We start from the raw sequence: 19,533 nt of genomic DNA on the forward strand, positions 1-19,533 counted from the left end.
GAAGCATACATTGTAAAAAAAAAGCAAATGCAGGCTGCACTACTAGCTTTGGGGGTTGACAGATTTCATTTTAAAACTTTACTAAGTTATGGAAGTAACTTTAATTTAATTTACAATATTGTCTTTCATTATTTAAAATCTATAAGGCTTTTTGGGTTAATTTAGTTTTCAGTTGATAAAGAACCAATAGGGGTTTCATCTCCTAACTCTCTACGCCAGACTCCAGTCCAGTTGGTGGCAGTAATGCATTTTTGAGTTGGACTGTCAATCGCCATTAAAAGTCAGAAGAAGAAGAAGCAGAAGGTGGTGAATTGGTCATTGTAAATTGTCCTGTGATGAGGCTAGGGTTAAATAAGTGGATTGCTGAAGGGTACAGCTTGTTCAGCTGGAAGGGTATGCTGTACCACTAAATAAATAAAGTAAATTAATGAATTAATTGTTTTTTTTTGCTGTGAGACTTCCATAGATAGAAATTTTATATATACAAATGTCTACAGGTGCTGAGTGGAGTGTATTCTAACTGGCTGCATCACAACCTGGCAAGGAAACACCATTACCCAGCAACAGAATAGGCAACTAACATCAAATTTGCTGGTGAACGCAGCAGGCCAGGCAGCATCTCTAGGAAGAGGTACAGTCAACGTTTCAGGCCGAGACCTTTCGTCTCGGCCCGAAACATCGACTGTACCTCTTCCTAAAGATGCTGCCTGGCCTGTTGCGTTCACCAGCAACTTTGATGTGTGTAGCTCGAATTTCCAGCATTTGCAGAATTCCTCGTGTTTGCGAGGCTACTAACATGGTGGATACAGCCAGTCCACCACAGGCAAATATAGTTGAGGGAGAGAAGGACTCGGATGGGGATAGGAGGCCAGTACTTGGAAGTGTGGATCTCCATCACTGGGTGAGGCTGGTTAGTATTCAGTCAACTATCTGCTCGTAAGAAAAAGATGTTTCCACCTGCGGAAGTTCAGAGAGCCTGTGGGGAACTGAACCACACATTATGTGTCTGTTTCCACAGTTGAGGCCGACTCACAGAGACCTGTAATGGGCAGTGACGTCACCCTCAGCTGTACCATCTCCAGACTCCCAGATACCGTCAGTCTCCACTGGAAACCAAGAGGCTCATCCCAGAGGAACAACAACACTGATCAGATCCACCTGAATAACACCGTCTATCTGATGGTCCGACATGTTGGAACAGGAGATCCCAGTCTGTACACATGGGAAGTGCAGGAAAAAGGCTCCATTGTTCTCACTGGAGACACCAATGTTGGAGTGGATGAGGGTGAGTCCAAAGCTGCCCAGGAGCAGGTATGAAATAGTTGCTGATTATAAATTGTTCCACATATTGTACAGTGAGCACACTCCACTGTGGGATTTCACTGCAGGGTGTGGTCATTGCTTTTACCCCAGGATGCAGTGTAACCATAAAATGGTGACACTGAGACTGATAAGACGATTGAGGTGAGCATAGTACTGGACCAGACATAATTACAGTACTGGACTGGCCAGTACGGTACTGGTGTGATCCCAATCTAGATGCCAATTTATACCAACTGTCATCTTCCTGTGTATCATCTGTAAACCGCCATTTCTTTCATATGCGTGTGTTATCTAAAAGCCTGTTAACCTCCATCAACGTGACTGCTTCCATTACTATGCCTGATAACCCTTTCCAGCCACCTACCCCCTCTCTGCATAAAATAAGACCATAAGATGATGAACATAGGAGTAGACTTTGACCGTTCCCCCACTAAATCTGCTCTGGCATTTCATCATGGCTTATTATGCCTCTCAACCCCATTCTCCTGCCTTCTCCCTGTAACCTTTGACCCTTACAAATCAAGAACCTATCAACCTCTGCTTTAGATATGCCCAATGACTTTTCCTTCGTAGCCATTTATGGCAATGAGTTCCACAGGTTCACCGCTCTCTGCATAAAGAAATTCCTCCTCATCTCTGTTCTAAGGTGCGTTTTCCTATTCTGAGGCTGTTCCCTCTGGTCTTAGACATCCCACTATAGGAAGCGTCCTCTCCATGTCCACACTACGTAGCCCTTTCAATATTTCAGGTTTATACTTGCTCCTCATGTCATCTTTAAACTTTCACCCTCCAGCATTAAAAGGCATTTCTTCTCTGGCGAAGCGATTCTGACCGTCAACCCTACCTGTTTCCTCTCAGCCTCATGAATAGAACCGCCCAGGAGAATCAGTAGATTATTTCAATTCGCTTGCAGGAACGCTGAACTGAAATAAACCGAATACTACTGGACTCCTGGTTTGATGTTTGATATTCTATGTGTTGTTCACTGACTTTTACCTATTTGCACAATTTGCTATTTTTTCCATGCATTGGGTGTTTGATGTTTTCTCAAACGGGTTCCATGGTCTTTCTTTGTTTTGAGGCAGCTGAGGAAGGACGAATCTCAGAGGTGTATTCTGCATACATACTTTGATAGTAAATGTACTTCGAATCTTTTGAACCTTGAATCTTTGGAATCAAAGAGACAAAATCCAAGAATGAAGAAAAGTGAATGTCTTCCAGTCTATAATGGAACAGAGAAATATGATGATTATGAAGACACGTAATCCTCTTTTATTGTCATGCATGCATTAAGAAATGATACAATATTTCCTCCGGTGTGATATCACAAAACACAGGATAAACCAAGACTGAAAAAACTGACAAAACCACATAATTATAACATATAGTTACAAACAGTGCAACAATACCATAACCTGATGAAGAAGTCCGTGAGCACGGTAAAGTTCAAAGTTTCTCAAATGTCCCACATCTCACGCAGACGGGAGAAGGAAGAAAAACTCTCCCTGCCATGCTGACCACAATCCGACTCTGGGACATCCGAAAACTTCGAGCTCTGATCAGCTCTCCAACACTGAGTACTGAGCACCATCTCTGTCCGAACGATTCGACCTCCTTCTCGGTCGCCAAAAGCAGGCAAGGCCGGGGATTTTGAGGCCTACCCTCCGAAAGATTCACGACCACTCAGTAATGACAGCAGCGAACAGGCGTTTCAGAAATTTCTCCAGATATTCCTCTGTGCTTTCACATCCATTCTCCATCAAATCAGAATTGTCCACGGCCCCTATTTAACAGATACGATATCATTTTCACCGGAGAGCTGCGCACGCGCGGTGCGCTGCCATCTTCTCCTCCCATCTTTAAATACAAACAAATTAAAGGTGCAGATACAAGAGTAGGTTCTTGGCTGAGACATTTTCTTGGATTCAGTACTGCTGTCCCTCACTCAATTGTTCTGAGTGACTTACACTTAGGGATGTCTTTACTGTCCACTACTATCAGATAGTATTTCTGTCTCCCTGTGTAAGAACCTGCAGTACTGACAAATGAGTGAAGAGTGTTACAAAACAGAGAGTCAAAACAGTACTACAGGTTTTACCTCCAGTCGCACTGGGGTCCATGTTTGGGGAAGGGAGGCTTTGTTACACAACTTAGCATTTGAGCAATCGGTCGCTAGTTTGGTAGCCAGCTTCGCCATGGATGGTTGTGGAGGCCAAGTCTTTGGGTATATTTACAGTGGAGGTTGATAGGTTCTTGATTAGTAAGGACATCAAAAGTTACGGAAGGAAGTCAGAAGAATAAGATTGAGAGGGATAATAAATTAGCCATGATAGAATGGCAGAGCACACTCGATGGGCTGAATGGCCTAATTCTGCTCCTCTGTCTTATGGACTTATGGCATATCACTGCTCCTAGTTGACTTCCCTGTCCCATTGTGGTCTTCCCAGCTGAAATCCCAGAAGATAGCATTTGCCATTGTAGAAAATTTGAAACATCTATTTCTCGACATCAGTTAAAATCTAATTCTTTGTTCCCTGCCCCCCTTTTTGCAGATTTGCGTATGAAGACATACACCATTTATCGGTCAGACAAAGATCACAGTGAACTTGACCTGATTTGTAAAGTTAGTACTAATCTCATTGAAACCAAATGGACTTGGAGGTCACAACATTTCCAGAATGAAGAAAATGAAATAGCTTCAACTAACAGATCAGAACCTATCAAGGTCAACAGGACCTACTTTGGAAATCGATTGGCAGCAATAGAGGGAAAACTGAATGACACAAACTTCAATCTGAAGATTATTCCTGTGCGATTTGAAGATGCTGGAGTTTTCACATGTTCACTGCAAACTTTTAAATATGTGACCATTGAACTAATCACACTTAAAGGTAGGAGTCAATACATTGCCGCTAATTTCAATGATAATGTTACTGAGGTGCAGAAAGCAGAGTTCATATTTCTGTGAAATTTCCCTGAATGTTTTCTTATTTTCATAAGTGTTCCCCCCCAGAACACTTCAGGAGATTATTGGGAGTGGGTGGTGTCTATTAATGGTGGTTGTGTTCTATGAGAACAATGGGAAAGGAGATGGATGGGTGGAGGTTGATGAGGGATTCTCTACTGGGTGATAGTCTTGATCTGGATTGGGGTGGGGAGGAAGATGCAGTCTAGACCTGTAATGGGATGGAAAAGTGACAAAAAGGATTTAAGAACCCACCTGCACTTGATTGCCATCCCTGGCCTGGGGCCTGCTTGGCGAGGGTCACCTTAGGTCTTGTAGAAGCAGAACTCACGGGCGGGTAGGAAACTTGCTCCAAGGGATCTGAGCTAAAGCCTCTTGGACCATCAACCCCAGTGAAAATCCAAGAAGTACATAGCCAGGGTCCTCGGTTTCTTAGACACTGGTGAGAAGAGGAACCTGGGACTAGATATGTAGAGTTGCTGATCCACGTTGTCAGTTCTAGATTTATATTTACAATTTAGCCTTTGTAAATATGGCTACTGTTGTGCACAAAACTATGGTATGCTTCGTTGAGAACTTTTGCTTCATCTGCCACAAAAGGCAGACTTTCCTGGTGGCTATCCATTTAATTGCACTTCCCATTCCCATTTCGACGTGTTGGTCCATGGCCTGCTCCATGGCCATGATGAGGCTGCCCTTGGGCTGGAGGAGCAACACCTCTGTCTGTGTAATCTCCAACCTGACAGCATGAACATCGATTTCTCCAGCTTGCGGATATTTCTGTCCCCCCCGCCCCCCTTCTCCCTTTTTCCATTCCATATTCTGGCTCCTTACTTATCCTTTCTCTTCTCCTCAACTGCCCATCACTTTCCTCTGATGGCCCTCCTCTATCCCTTTCTCCCATGGCCCACTATCCTCCCCTATTAGATTCCTTCTTCCTCAGCCCTTTATCTCTTCCATCTTTCACCTCCCAGCTTCTTACATCATTCCCCACTGGCCCACCACTACCCACCTACCTCAAACCTCACCTGGTTTCACCTATCGCCTTCTGGCTTGTACTTCTTTCCTTGCCCCCACCTTCTTATTCTGGCCTCTTCCCCCTTCTTTTTCAGTCCTGATGAAGGGTCTTGGTCCAAAATGTTGTCTGTTCATTGCTCTCTATAGGTGCTGGCCGACTTGCAGAGTTGCTCCAGCGTTTTGTGTTTGTTACTCTGCTCTGTTGAAGCTTTAGTTTTTAAGTAAAAAAAAAGATTATTCTAAACCTCTTAAAATAGGCCTGGAGTTCTTTTGCCCCCAAAAGTCCCTGCTTAATATTTGAAGCCCCCCTGAAGGCTCAAGAATGAGGTAGGTGAAAGGAATTTCCTAAAAATAGTAATTTATCTGTGGTCACTGAGGAGGGTTATCACCAGCACTGTGGGTAAGGACAGAACTGGGAACAATGGCAGCTTAATGGGCAATCTTGCGAAAGCTTAAAGTGTGCAATATAATTTTACACAGTGATCACAATGCAAATATCAGCTACTGAAAGAGAACGAAATACAACCCAATTGAATGAAAATGCTGGCCATTGTTTACAATCTCAGTGAATTTCTTGTTTTCACAGTCACAGCTGAACCACCTGATGGTGTGACTGAGGGAGACACCATTACCCTGACTTGCTCTGTGTCTCGAGTCACTGAATCAATAAGACTTGTCTGGGTCAACAGCAATGGAGAAGTTATGAAAGAGAAAATATTTATGGAGCAGACTCAGGAGGAGAGATCATTACAGCTGAATATTACAGAAGCTACTGGAGACAGAAGGAAGTGGTTGTGTGGTTTGTTTCATCAAAACACACCCAAGATTTTTTTTCCATATTATCTGAAGGTGAAGAGTAAGTGTCTTGGCAACGGTTGTTTGCGACCTCCACAGAAAGATTTTTGACCATAAAGCCATAAGACATAAGAGCAGAATCTCCAGATGGCCATGAAACCAAGAAAAAAATAGAATGGCAGCACGATTATCAGCCCATAAATCCCTTCTCCCCGCTCAAGAAAAACAAACAAAAATAGAACAGGCACATCGACCCCCAAATCTCCCTCCCCCTGCACACAAAAAACAAGAAAGATCAGGTGAAAAACACAGACTATAAAAAACAAAAAGACTGAAAAAAGTCTATAGTTCAAATCCATATTCAAAATGCAGAGAACCTGGGAAACATTCTCCAGGAACATCGGCAGGCCTTTCCCTCTCCGGCAACGAGCGATTCCCCCAGCGACCAAAGACAGTCTCCTCACTCTGGCAGCAGACCGATTCCTCAACAATAAAAGCAAGTAGCTGGTGCTCACCATCAGCATAAGCCTCGATGTTTCAATCTCCCTTGTAACTGTAATTGGCGAATAATGGAAGCTTTAATCAGCAAAATGGAGTCGAGCATTGGCTGGCTCCACATTTGTTCCACATCTTGCTCGCCACTAGGTTCCTGCACGCAGCCTCTGCCTCTCAGAGACTGCAGATTGCTGAAACACCCAAACGATCTCCAAGCTGCAAATCACTTGCTCCAACAATTCAAAAATCTCATTCAAGATGAAAAACAAACATAAAAAACATATCAGGCATGAAATACATGGTTTCATGATTTATCCAGAAAATGTTGACCAAAGGAGCGTTATATTCAGGTGCCATCTTGACTGGACTTATTATCCCTCTCAACCCTTTTCTTCTGCCTTCTCCCCATAATCTTTGATGCCTTTACTAATCAGGAACCTATTGTTCTCTGCTTTAGGTATACATATTGATGGCCTTCACAACCATCTGTGTCAACAAATTCCACATTAGCCGCTGGCTAAAGTATTTCCTCCTACTATAGATTCTCCCACTATAAGGAACATCCTCCACGTCCACTCTGTCTCGGCCTTTCAATATTTGATATGTTTCAGTGAACTTCCCTGTAATTCTTCTAACCTCCAGCAAGTACAGGCCCAGAGTCATCAAACACTCCTCATACGTTAATCCCTTTATTTGTGAGATCATTCATGTGAAACTCCTCTGTTATCTCTCTAATGTCAGCATATGCTTTCTTTGATAAAGGGCCCAAAACTGCTCACAATTCTCCAAGCGCAGTCTAACTTAAGGCCTTATAAAACTTCAGCATTACAGCCTTGCTTCTATATTCTAGTCTTCTCGAAATGGATGTTAACATTGCATTTCCCTTCCATTTGTGTTGAATTGCATTTTTTTCATTACTGATCTTTTATTCTGATAAACTGTATCACTTCATGCCCGACTGTGACTGGACTTCAATCCTAAAGAGTTCTTTTATTTCTCTGGATCCCTTAGAACCTGAGGAAATTACTTCGACCTGAAACTTTAACTCTATTTCTCTTTCCACAGATGTTGGCTGCTCTGTTAAACACCTCCACCATTTAAAATTTACATGCTCCTGTTTAGAGAGGATTATAGTTCTAGGTTAATATCCACCCTGTTGAATGCAGTTCTCACCCAGCCACCATTCTTATTTAAACCAATCTGGCCATTGTACAATGGGAAGCCCCACAGCTGAACCAGATGCCTTGCTGACCAGTCATCTGCAGCCAGTGGGAGTCACTGATTGAAACTGGGAACTAGAACTCAGTGTGATTGTTTGAGGACAATTGTAACCCTCCACCCTTCCTGAGTGGGGCCAGTTAATAGTTAGTTACCAGCTAATTAGTCAATGTAGTTAATACTGGATAATTTAAAGTGCTTTTGAATGATGTTCAATGCTTGACCTGTGATCTGGGGCTTTTCTCTTTGGAGTGAAGAAGACTGAGAGATGACTTGATGGAAGCATATAGATGATAACAGGCACAGGCAGCCTGAGACTTTTTTTTTCCAGAGCAGAAAAGATTAATCAAAGGGGACATAATTTTAAGGTGACTGGAGGAAAGTGTGATGGGGATGTCAGAGGTATGTTCTTTACCCAGAATGGTGGGTGTGTGGAATGACTTGCCAAGGGTGGTGGTTGATGCAGATACATTAGGGGCATTAAAAAACTCTTTGTTAGGCACATGGCTGATGGCTGATAGAAAAATAGAGGGTTATGTAGGAGCAGGGGGTTAGATTGATCTTTTTTCATTCATTCATTCATTCATTCATTCATTATGTGCCATGTTGTATGATCATGGTCTTGACCATGATTGTTCTTGGCAAATTTTCCTACAGCAGTGGTTTGCTATAACTTCTTCTGGGCAGTGTCTTTACAAGATGGGTGAACCCAGCCATTATCAATGTCCTCAGCGATTGTCAGTGGTCTTGTGATATGCACCAGTTCCTTGTACGACCATCTACCGCCTGTTCCGATGGCTTCAAGTGACTCTGATCGTGGGGCTAAACAGGTGCTACACCTTGGCCAAGAGTGACCTGTAGGATAGCAGAGAGAAGGTGCGCCTCACACCTCCTTTGGTTTACTTCCACCCCACCACCTGAGATTGGTCTTAGAGTAGATTAGGTCAGCACAACATAGTGGGCTGAAGGGACTATACTGTGCTGTAATGTTCTATGTTCTACTATATATTCCATGCTCTAAGCTAAAAACTAATGTGAAATCTGTGCTTATTGTTTTGACAGTGAATAGCTATTCTAAACACGTCACTGTTGTAATCACTTGGATTGTGGCCCTTCGTCTCATCATTATCCTGGTAATGGTGTTGTGTCTAAGGAAGTGTAAGCTCACAGGTAAGCTGTTTGAATGTAGCACATGATACCAAAAAAAAACTACTAATAACTATTTTATCTTTTTTGGTTTGCTGAATAATGGTCACATGCAGCAGTTACTGTGTGGCTGGTAATGTTGCATTAGAAAATTTGTGTAAAATTTCAGGCAGTTTTCTGCAGTGGTCTGACCACCTAGTGACTGTTATCCCTCCAAGTGTTGTCATCTTGTCACAGCAGAGGGTCTTCTGAGTTCCTGAGATTTTGAGAGCGATGCTGTCTCGAGTTTAGCCATCTGGCTGTTAGCTCCTTGTAGGGTCACCCCTGGCGGTAAGGACAAAGGGCAGATTCCAGACAAAGTGTAATCCAACCAAGGCCTCAGCAGTGAAGCTGGCAGATTATGATAACGCGTCACAACAGCAGTGAAGATAGGAAGGATGGAGCAGTGAAGAGTCTCCAGTCATCTTGCATTCCATGACCCCAGTCTGTCAAGGACCGTATGATGGCTGCCACTGCATCAGCTTCTCCACGTTAAACAAAGTCACGCACAGGCATTCTCCATTAAGGGACTCCACCCTAACATCCAAGTTTTAAGTCCTGCGGTGATCAGCAGATGATGAAGGGGGCAGAACTGTCAGTTTTGCATGAGCACAGGATATGTGGTGTTGCATTTACAAAAGGCAATTGAAGGAGGAGAAATGTGGTTACTCATGCCCACACTACTCCATAATATGTGGGTCCTGGATCAGCCTCTACAGCCACTTAAAGAACCACCAATGGACAATTCCTGAGAGAACATCATACTTGACTCAGGTGATTGCACTACTGTGACTACTATTGACTGTTAACACCGCTAGGGTAAGCCAATGCTAACTGAATATGGTCAGAGTGCTTGTTGGCACACAGTCAGTGTGGTGTTCTGCTGTCAACCCTGGAACATCTGGACAGCAAAGATGCATACCTCAGGATGCACTTTATCAACTACAGCTCAAAATCTATATACTACTAAAACTCTCATGCTCTGTCTGTCTGTTTGTGACCTCCAACTAGCGCAAATGGTGCATTACAGTGGCACTTTTTTTTTGGCTAAATCGAATTAAAATGCACTAACTTACAGAATGCAGGCAAAGTTCAGGGTTATGTATTCGTATAAAATTGCTCATTTGCAAAAATCAACAGGCTCCCTTTTAGTCATACTTATTGATGCTGGGGGAGACTGATTTTCATTACAGTTGCACCATAAATAATAAATAGTAATAGAAATAGTAATAGTAATATTACTATTAGTAAATAGTAATAGTCATAGAAATAATAAATAGTAATAGAAAATAATAATAAATAGTTAAAAAGAAATATGTAAATTATGCCAGTAAATTATGAAATAAGTCCAGGACCAGCCTATCGGCTCAGGGTGTCTGACCCTCCAAGGGAGGAGCTGTAACCTGAGAGCCGATCTGCCATCATGGAACTCAGGATGCGACAGCCCTACGCATGCGCACAGCCAGCCTCATCAGCGACACCTACCAGAGCAAAAGGGCAGGGCAGCTCTATTTCGAGGGGTCACATTCTGCTAATCACCATCAGCATGTGCAGGGTTGGGACAGATCTAACTGCCAACCATCTATAAGAGGTAATTAAATCTTATTGTAATGATGTACTTCGAGACACCCATAAAACCCTTTGCTGCAGTCAAAGGACAGCGGTGGCTATATCACATCTATTTAGGAGTGCACCAACCACATCATCAAGAATAATCAGCATCTTTGGTGTTGGTGCTTCGTATCTTCTATCCAGCATTAGGGTAAAAAAAAAATGGTCAGCCTAATTATGCTGCGTGGAAAGGGAAGGGGGACATTATGGTCAAGAGATGACACCAGATGTCATCGAGAAGTGGCAAGGGGAGGGAGAGAACAAGAATCGGATGAGGCCAGGGCCGCATGACTCCAGGAGAGAAGAAGAGACAGAGAAGGAGAGGCATGCACGTTTCCAGGATCAGAGACAAAGAACAAACAGCAGAAGAGATAAAGAGACAGGGAATGAAAGGACTGCACGTCTCCAGAATGACAAGATGCACAAGGGTAGCAGATAAATCAGAAATGATGCCATCAAAAGTGTCCTTCGTTAAACGAGGAGGCACCATATTTGCTTTGCTACGCATCGTTCTTCTTTAATAAACTGAGGTTTTCTACTTCAGTTTCCAAAGCAAAGCGATACCAATAGCATTCAGAAAAATTTAATGTTCATTCTGGTCACATCAGACTGCACTACCCTTCTCTCAAAGGGTGTCCCAACGGGTCACCCCATTGTCTAGTTTAATACTACCATCCCCTCAAAACTATATAGGTATATAATACATATACATCAGTGCAATCACTCGAGTCGAGTGTGATGTTCTCTTAAGGAGTTGTCTATTCGTGACTGTGGATGCTGATCCAGGTTAACACTTCACCTACAGATCTGTTAGGGTTGTCTTCTGTATCTGGTGTTCCTCCTCTTTCTTTTTCTTTATCAATCTTTTTATTAATTTTAAAAAAGTACATATATACAAACAAGAGGATTATCTCAGATATCTATATTGATAACAATACATATAAAAAGTAAAATAAACATTATCAAGATCATACATAGTATTAATCTAATAGTATATAATAAAAATAAGATAATCAATTCTCCTCTTATTATTTCATAAAAAGAAAAAAAAGATAAAGAAACTTTTGTAATTTATATATATATATAAAACCCCACAATTCTCAATAAACAAAACCAAAAATTAATTTAATAAAAAGAAAAAGAGTAAAAAAGGGGACTGGGCAGCCCATATTAAGAGTGAAAGCAAGAAAAAAGAAAAACTTTCTGATCAAGTCCAAAGTTTCAAGAAAGTAACTGGAAGAGCAATAAATCAAACCATATGAAAATATTGAATAAAAGGTCGCCAGGTTTCTTCAAACTTAAACGATGTATCAAATGTCTGACTTCTTATTTTCTCTAAACTTAGGACATAATGGAGGAAAGCCAATAAAAAACAGTAGGTGGATTAGAGACCTTCCATTTAAGCAAAATGGCTATCCTAGCCAATATAGTTGTAAATGCTATCCGTTGAGCGGAAACAGGAACACATTCTGCTTCCGGTGGAATGATCCCAAAAATTGCTGTAGATAAATTCGGTTGTAGGTCAAAATTCAAAACTTTTGATAAAGTTTTAAAGACATCTTTCCAAAAATTACCTATCTTGATACAAGACCAAAACATATGAGTTAAAGTAGCCACCTCAATATTACATCTGTCGCAAAAAGGATTAATATTGGGAAAATGCGGGCTAATTTATCCTTTGACATACGTGCCCGATGTACTAGCTTGAACTGTATCAAGGAATGATGGGCACAAATAGATGAGATATTTACCAAATGAAAAATTTTATCCCATTGATTATCTGAAAGTGACTCTCGAAATTCCAATTCCCATGCACCTTTAATTTTATCGTTAGATACCTTTTGCAAATTCAATAACCATTTATAAGTTATAGCTAACAGTCCTTTTTGAAATGGTTTAACCCGAAAAAGAGTATCTATCATATTAGGTGGATAAGCAGAGGGAAAATTTGGAAGTAAACTAGGTAAAAAATTCCTAATTTGTAAATATCTAAAAAGTGTGCATTAAATAAGTCATATTTGTCCATTAACTGAGTGGAAGACATTAAACAATCCCCCATAAACAAATCTAAAGAAGTTAATATTCCTTTGGTTTTCCAAATTTAAAAGGTCTGATGGGAAATTGATGGTTTAAAAAATAATTAAGATGGATTTTTACTAGAAAGAACAAAGTTATTAAACTCAAAAAATCTACGAAACTGAAACCAAATTCTTAATGTATGTTTAATAATGGGATTAAGGTCTCGACTACCAATTTTAGAGAGCAAAAACGGAAGAGAAGCTCCCAGTAAAAAGGCCAAAGAATACCCCTTCCCTAGTTTTTCTCCAAATCCACCCACAAAGGACAGTCATGTATGTCTGAATAATGAATCCAGAATGAAATATATCGAATATTAATTGCCCTGTAATACATTCTAAAACTTGGCAAAACCATACCACCATGTTTTTTTTTAATTTCTACAATAGAGGTTTACTCAATCTAGGATTTCTATTATTCCAAATATTTGATAACATTTTAGAGTATATTCTATCAAAAAACCGTTTAGGAACAAAGGAAGGGATTGCTTGAAATACATACAAGAACATTGGTAGCACTATCATTTTAATAGCATTAATTTGACCAATTAATGATAATGTCATAGAAGAACATTTAGAAAGTATTTGTTACGTGTATTCAATTAATGAGAGAAAGTTATATTTATACAGGTCCTTAAAATTTTTGGTAATTTTAATACCAAGATAAGTAAAGTTATTTTTAGCAATGCTATAAGGAATTTGATAGTATTGATCCAAGTAGTTATTAATAGGAAATAACTCACTTTTGTGCAAATTTGATTTACATCCAAAAAAACTACTAAATTCAGAAAATATAGATAACATAGAAGGAATAGATTTCTTAGAATCTGAAATATAAGCTAACAAGTCATCTGCATACAATGAAACCCTATGCACTTTATCTCCTCTCTTAATACCTTGAACATTGTTGGAGTCCCAAAGGGCAATAGCAAGAGGTTCTAAGGCCGGGTTGAATAACAGCGGACTAAGAGGACAACCCTGCCAGGTACCTCTGTATAGCTTAAAATAAGGAGATTTTTGATTGTTAGTTATAACTGCCGCCGTAGGAGCTTAATAGATCAACTTATTCCAGGAAATAAAACCTGGACCAAAATTAAATCTTTCCAAGACCTCGAATAAATAAGACCACCCTACCCTATCAAAGGCTTTCTCTGCATCAAGGGAAACAACACATTTGGATTCTTTAGATGGAGAGGGATGAATAATGTTCAATAATCTCTGAATATTAAAATATAAGTATCTATTCTTAATAAATCCAGTTTGATCCTTAGAAATAACCTTAGGTAAAATATTCTCGAGCCTGATAGCCAAAATCTTAGAAAGAATTTTAGAATCCACGTTTAATAAGGAAATTAGTCTGTAAGAGGCACATTCAGATAAATCTTTTTCTTTTTTGGGAATTAATGAAATTGATGCCTCATAGAAAGTTTTTGAAAGGGTCCCAGAGGATATAGAATCAGTGAAAATTTGGCATAAATGAGGTGTAGGTATTTCAGTAAAAGTCTTAAAAAATTCTACTGTAAATCCATCCAGTCCTGGAGCTTTACCTGATCGAAAAGAGGGTATAGCCCTTACCATTTCCTCTCGTTTAATAGGCACATCTAATGTATTCATATCTTGAGCAGAAATTTTGGGTATATTCAATCTTTGCAAGAATCTATTCATAAAAGTAGAATTGTCTGGAAAAACAGATTTATAAAGGTTAGAGTAAAAATCCAGAAATACCTTATTAATTTCCTGATAATCTGATGTTTCAGTTCTATCAGTTCTTTGTATTTTCAAAATCTGCCTTCTAGCCGTAGATGCATTAAGTTGACCGGCCAACAATTTAACTGACTTATCCCCATGTATATAAAATTGACTTTTATATTTCAAAAGTTGCTGCTCAATGGGAAAAGTCAGAAGCAGATCATACTGTGTTTGACCTAGGTGTTACTGAACAAATTTATCTATTTCTTTTATCCTGTTAGTAATCACAAAAAGTTCCGCTTTAGTTTTCCTTCTTAAAGCTACTGAACGTGAGATTATCTGTCCCCTAAGAAAAGGTTAATAGGTTGGTTAATAGGTTGGTTCAAGCCATTCAGGTTCCAAGAGATTATATTAATTTTATTAACATCTATAATAGGGCTTTAATGTAAGATTTTATAAAAAAAGTTAGTGCGCTGGCACAGACCACACCCGCAGGGAAGGACAAATTATCGATTCGATCAAAGAGGGAAAAAACAACATGATTGACAGGAAAACCTCTCAGGACTGCCCAGTCGAAAAAACCTAAACTAATAGCACCACTCCCCTCCCCCCAAATCCCGTAAACCGTCCAATAGGCGGACAGCATGCTAAACTATAATCCCTTAATCCCCGTCTCCAATAGGCAGACTCTTTTTAAAAAGCTGTACGCTAACACCACTGACTAAAGACACAACAACACATACATGAAGAAATAAACAAATTCCAAATATGTTGCTATTATGTCTAACAGAGGTTAAAGCGCAGTTAACAGTGGCCATCTTAAGTTCATTTAATAAAAATTGATCACATATTCAAAAAAGATAGATCCAACCAAATAATATGTTACGACTAATGTTGAACTCTTACAAATCCTAAAGGAAAAAGTAAAACAGCTGTCGCCCCCTGGTAAGCCTCAGGCTCACTCAGCTCACTTTCGTCTGTGGGAGCAGCCTTTGGCCCCGCCAAACTGAGTAATCAAGTTTGTGTAGATGCTGTGTGATTTACCCCACCACGTCAATTAACAGACAGTACAGCATATGCAATTAAATGATTACACTTTATAGATCTTACTGGAACTATGTAATTAATGGAGATACAATATAAAAGGAAAGTAAAAGTCGGCAAACTTATCAGAGTTCAACCACTTCATGCACAACAGTTGGAGCTCAATTAACGGACTCTTCTTTCCACCATTCGATTCCCTCCGACCCCCTCGACCCGCTGCCTGGGACCAACCACGGTGGTCGACCAGAGCGCATCCAGCACGTCCTTCCTCTTCGGTTCTCCTCCAGAAGAGGAGAACCAGCTTACAGCATTGCACCTCCTCTCTCTGTCACCATTGCGCCTTCTCCCCCAAAGCCCGCAAAAACAATAGCTTACAATCACACAAGAAAGAATAACATCTATCCCAATTGGTTAACAAATGAACACAATTCTCATTATCAGTAATATAACCCAAACAAGCTGCGAGAGAGAAAACGACTGTCTCAGCAGTTAACATCACAGAGAAGCCATTTTATTTTTAACATGACAAAGAAACCATTTTATTAGCTTAGCAATAACATAAAAGAAGAAACCCCTTACACAGCCAAAGTGATGTCTGGACAATCATAAAATGCAGATTGAACTTTCAATGATCCAGCTACAAACTACTCCCAGCCGATGATTAAGTGTTTAAGTTGCTTTCAAGATGGGCTTAAACTCCTTTATAAATTTCCAAGCTTCTCCTGGGGAGTCAAATCGTTTTGGGCAGGCGTTAGGCGGGGAAATTCTCAAATGAGCTGGATAACACAAAGAGGGACGACAGTTCTTCTTATAAAGTTCAGCCATGCCTCCCCCTCCCCCTTTCAAATCTCTTACTAGCTCTTCTTTCAGTTAGTCCTGATGAAGGGTCTTGGCCCGAAACGTCGACTGTACCTCTTCCTATAGACGCTGCCTGGCCTGTTGTGTTCACCAGCATTTTTTGTGTGTATTGCTTGAATTTCCAGCATCTGCAGATTTCTTCGTGTTTGCGTTTTTAACTTCCCGATATTTAATTCTTTCTGCATAAACCTCTGGGGCAAAATCTTCAACTACGCGAATCTCTACTCCATTAGTATAAATTAGCTTCCCCCGCTTCCTAGCGTCTCGAAGACTTGCTACTTTAGTAGTAAGGTAATGCAAACATAGAATGACAGGGTGAGGTTTCAACTCAACGGAAGGCTTTGGGCTAAGGTGAGCTCTACCTATCATCGGAGGAGCTTCAAGTATCTCACTAAAAAGTGAGTATAGCATATTCATGAAAAACTTCAGTGGCTCACCGGTTTCCATGTTTTCAGGCAAACCCAGTACGCGTAAATTCATCCTACGACTTCTGCTTTCCAGATCTGTCGTTTTCTTCTTAATTCTTAATAATTCTGAATAAAGCTCAACAATTTTCTTTTCCATAGTAGATATCTTTAATTCTTGTTCACTAGTCACTTGATTCACTGTCTCCTGTTCTCTTCTGATTCTATTAGTGTCCTTTTTAAGCATCTGATAGCTCCTCCTCTGTACTGGTGAGACTTGACACAGATTGGAGGACCATCTTGTCAAGCATTTTCACTCCATCCAGAACAAGCTGGATCTCTCAGTGACCCACCATTTTAAATTTTAATTCCAATCCACATTCTGATATGTCGGTCCATGACCACTTCTACTGCTCGATGAGGCTCCTCTCAGTTTGGTGAGGCAACACCTCATATTCCATCTGGGTAGCCTCCAAGCTGATGGCATGAACATAATTACCCCCCACTTCCATTCCCCACTCTGGCTCCGCTCTTGCCTCATCTCTTCTCACCAGCCTACTACTTCCCCTTGGTGCCCCTCCTCCTTCCCTTTCTCCTGTGATCCACACGCCTCGCTTATCAGATTCCATCTTCTCCAGCCCTTTATCATTTCCACTTATCACTTCCCAGTTTCTTACTCCATCCCCTTCCCCACACACCTGGCTTCACCTATCACCTTCTAGCTTATACTCCCTCCCCTTCCTCACACACCTGGTTTCACCTATCACCTTCTAGTTTATACTCCCTCCCCTTCCCCACACACCTGGCTTCACCTATCACCTTCTAGTTTATACTCCCTCCCCTTCCTCACACACCTGGTTTCACCTATCACCTTCTAGTTTATACTCCCTCCCCTTCCCCACACACCTGGTTTCACCTATCACCTTCTAGTTTATACTCCCTCCCCTTCCCCACACACCTGGTTTCACCTATCACCTGGTTTATACTCCTTCCCCCTCCCCACACACCTACGAGGGGTGATTGATAAGTTCGTAGCCTAAGGAAGGAGTCAATTTTAGAAAACCTAGCACACTTATTTTTCAACATAGTCCCCTCCTACATTTACATACTTAGTCCAGTGGTCGTGGAGTATACGAATTCCTTCTTTGTAGAAGTCGGCGTCTTGGATCTCCAAAAGTGGGCCACAGCAGGGGTGATTGATAAGTTTGTGACCTAAGGTGATGAGTTATACAGCTCTCGTTATATGCACGTGTAGTTCAACTCTTTAAGTGATTATGCAGAAAGTTTGAAGTGAATAACTCATCTCCCTCTACCTTAGGCCACAAAGTTATCAATCACCCCTGCTGTGGACCACTTGCTGGAGGTCCAAGATGCCGACTTCTACAAAGAAGGGATCCGTATGCTCCACGACCGCTGGACTAAGTGTGTAAATGTTGGAGGGGACTGTGTTGAAAAATAAATGTGCTAGGTTTTCTAAAATTGATTCCTACCTTAGGTCACAAAATTATCAATCACCCCTCGTAGCTTCACTTATCACCTGGTCTATATTCCATCCCCCTCATCACACACCTGGCTTCACCTGTCACCTGGTTTATATTCCATCCCCCTCCCCACACACCTGGCTTCACCTGTCACCTGGTTTATACTCAATCCCTCTTCCCACACACACCTGGCTTCACCTGTCACCTGGTTTATACTCCATCCCCCTCCCCACACACCTGGCTTCACCTGTCACCTGGTTTATACTCCATCCCCCTCCCCACACACCTGGCTTCACCTGTCACCTGGTTTATACCCAATCCCTCTTCCCACACACACCTGGCTTCACCTATCACCTGGTCTATACTCCATCCCCTTCCCCACACCTCCTTCCTCTTTCTTTTCCAGCCCTGATGAAAGGTCTCAGCCAGAATTTTCATCTGTTTTTCCCTTTTCTGCATGCTGCCTGACCTGTTGAGTTCCTCCAGAATTTTGTGTGTTATTGTTGCTCATTGCCAAATTATTATACAGATTTTTATTGAAATTTTCAATTTTAATTTATTTTTAAAAATCTGAATAAGATCATATGCAAATTGAACCTGTGCTTTCTGGACTATAAGATAAAGCCTCAGAGAGTGTCAGTTAGCCATGACAGTGGCCTTGTCCCTTATTTAAATCAAATATGTGCCTATTACCTGAAGTGGGGGTTGACCACAAGCAAATATCATTTAGCTAAAAACAATTGGATGGCAAGCAAATCAGCATCTGTACGACGTGACTGCAAAAATATTAATTGCACAGAGTCATAATTTTTGTTACACTTGGAACAGATTTCAGAAAATTTTCAGTTTTGAGTTTGTGCTGCTGAATCGATGAAACTGAAAGAAAAGTGAGATTAATTTTAAGAAACGTTCTTTGTCTGGACAGATTTGGAAAAGCAGAAACAATCAGAGGGAAACGTACAAGAAGAATCCCACCTTTATTCAAATGTCAATGAACTCCATCAAATCCAAGGTATTACTGAAAAATTAGTCTGCAAGTGTGTTCCATTTGCTTATGGCAGTTCAGGTTTCCCTTCTTATTGCACTATTGTACTTCTATCCTGTTACACCTCAACTGTGAAATGCATTTGTTATTTACTCAGGATGTGATGTGCTTCCATTAATTATAAGATAAAGCCTCAGAGAGTGTCAGTTAGCCATTTCAGCAGCATTGTCCCTTATTTAAATCAAATATGTGCCTATTACCTGAAGTGGGGGTTGACCACAAGCAAATATCATTTAGCTAAAAACAATTGGACGGCAAGCAAATCAATGTCTGTACGGCGTGACTGCAAAAATATTAATTGCACAGAGTCATAATTTTTGTTACACTT

At 40.8% G+C, this 19,533-nt stretch overlaps 1 protein-coding gene across 1 annotated transcript in view; it reads left to right on the forward strand.

Annotated features, from left to right (window-relative positions):
* The window catches only part of LOC134349885 (uncharacterized), a 59,292-nt gene extending 39,958 nt beyond the window's left edge, over positions 1-19,334 (forward strand). The window contains exons 8-13 of the mRNA XM_063054851.1: positions 1,019-1,285; positions 3,876-4,214; positions 5,892-6,161; positions 8,876-8,983; positions 19,086-19,172; positions 19,303-19,334. Coding sequence (XP_062910921.1) covers positions 1,019-1,285; positions 3,876-4,214; positions 5,892-6,161; positions 8,876-8,983; positions 19,086-19,172; positions 19,303-19,334 — 1,103 coding nt within the window. The remainder of the gene's footprint in view (positions 1-1,018; positions 1,286-3,875; positions 4,215-5,891; positions 6,162-8,875; positions 8,984-19,085; positions 19,173-19,302) is intronic.
* The last annotated feature ends 199 nt before the right edge of the window (positions 19,335-19,533 follow it).

This window comes from Mobula hypostoma, chromosome 7, assembly GCF_963921235.1.
Source record: "Mobula hypostoma chromosome 7, sMobHyp1.1, whole genome shotgun sequence".
Taxonomy (NCBI): domain Eukaryota; kingdom Metazoa; phylum Chordata; class Chondrichthyes; order Myliobatiformes; family Myliobatidae; genus Mobula; species Mobula hypostoma.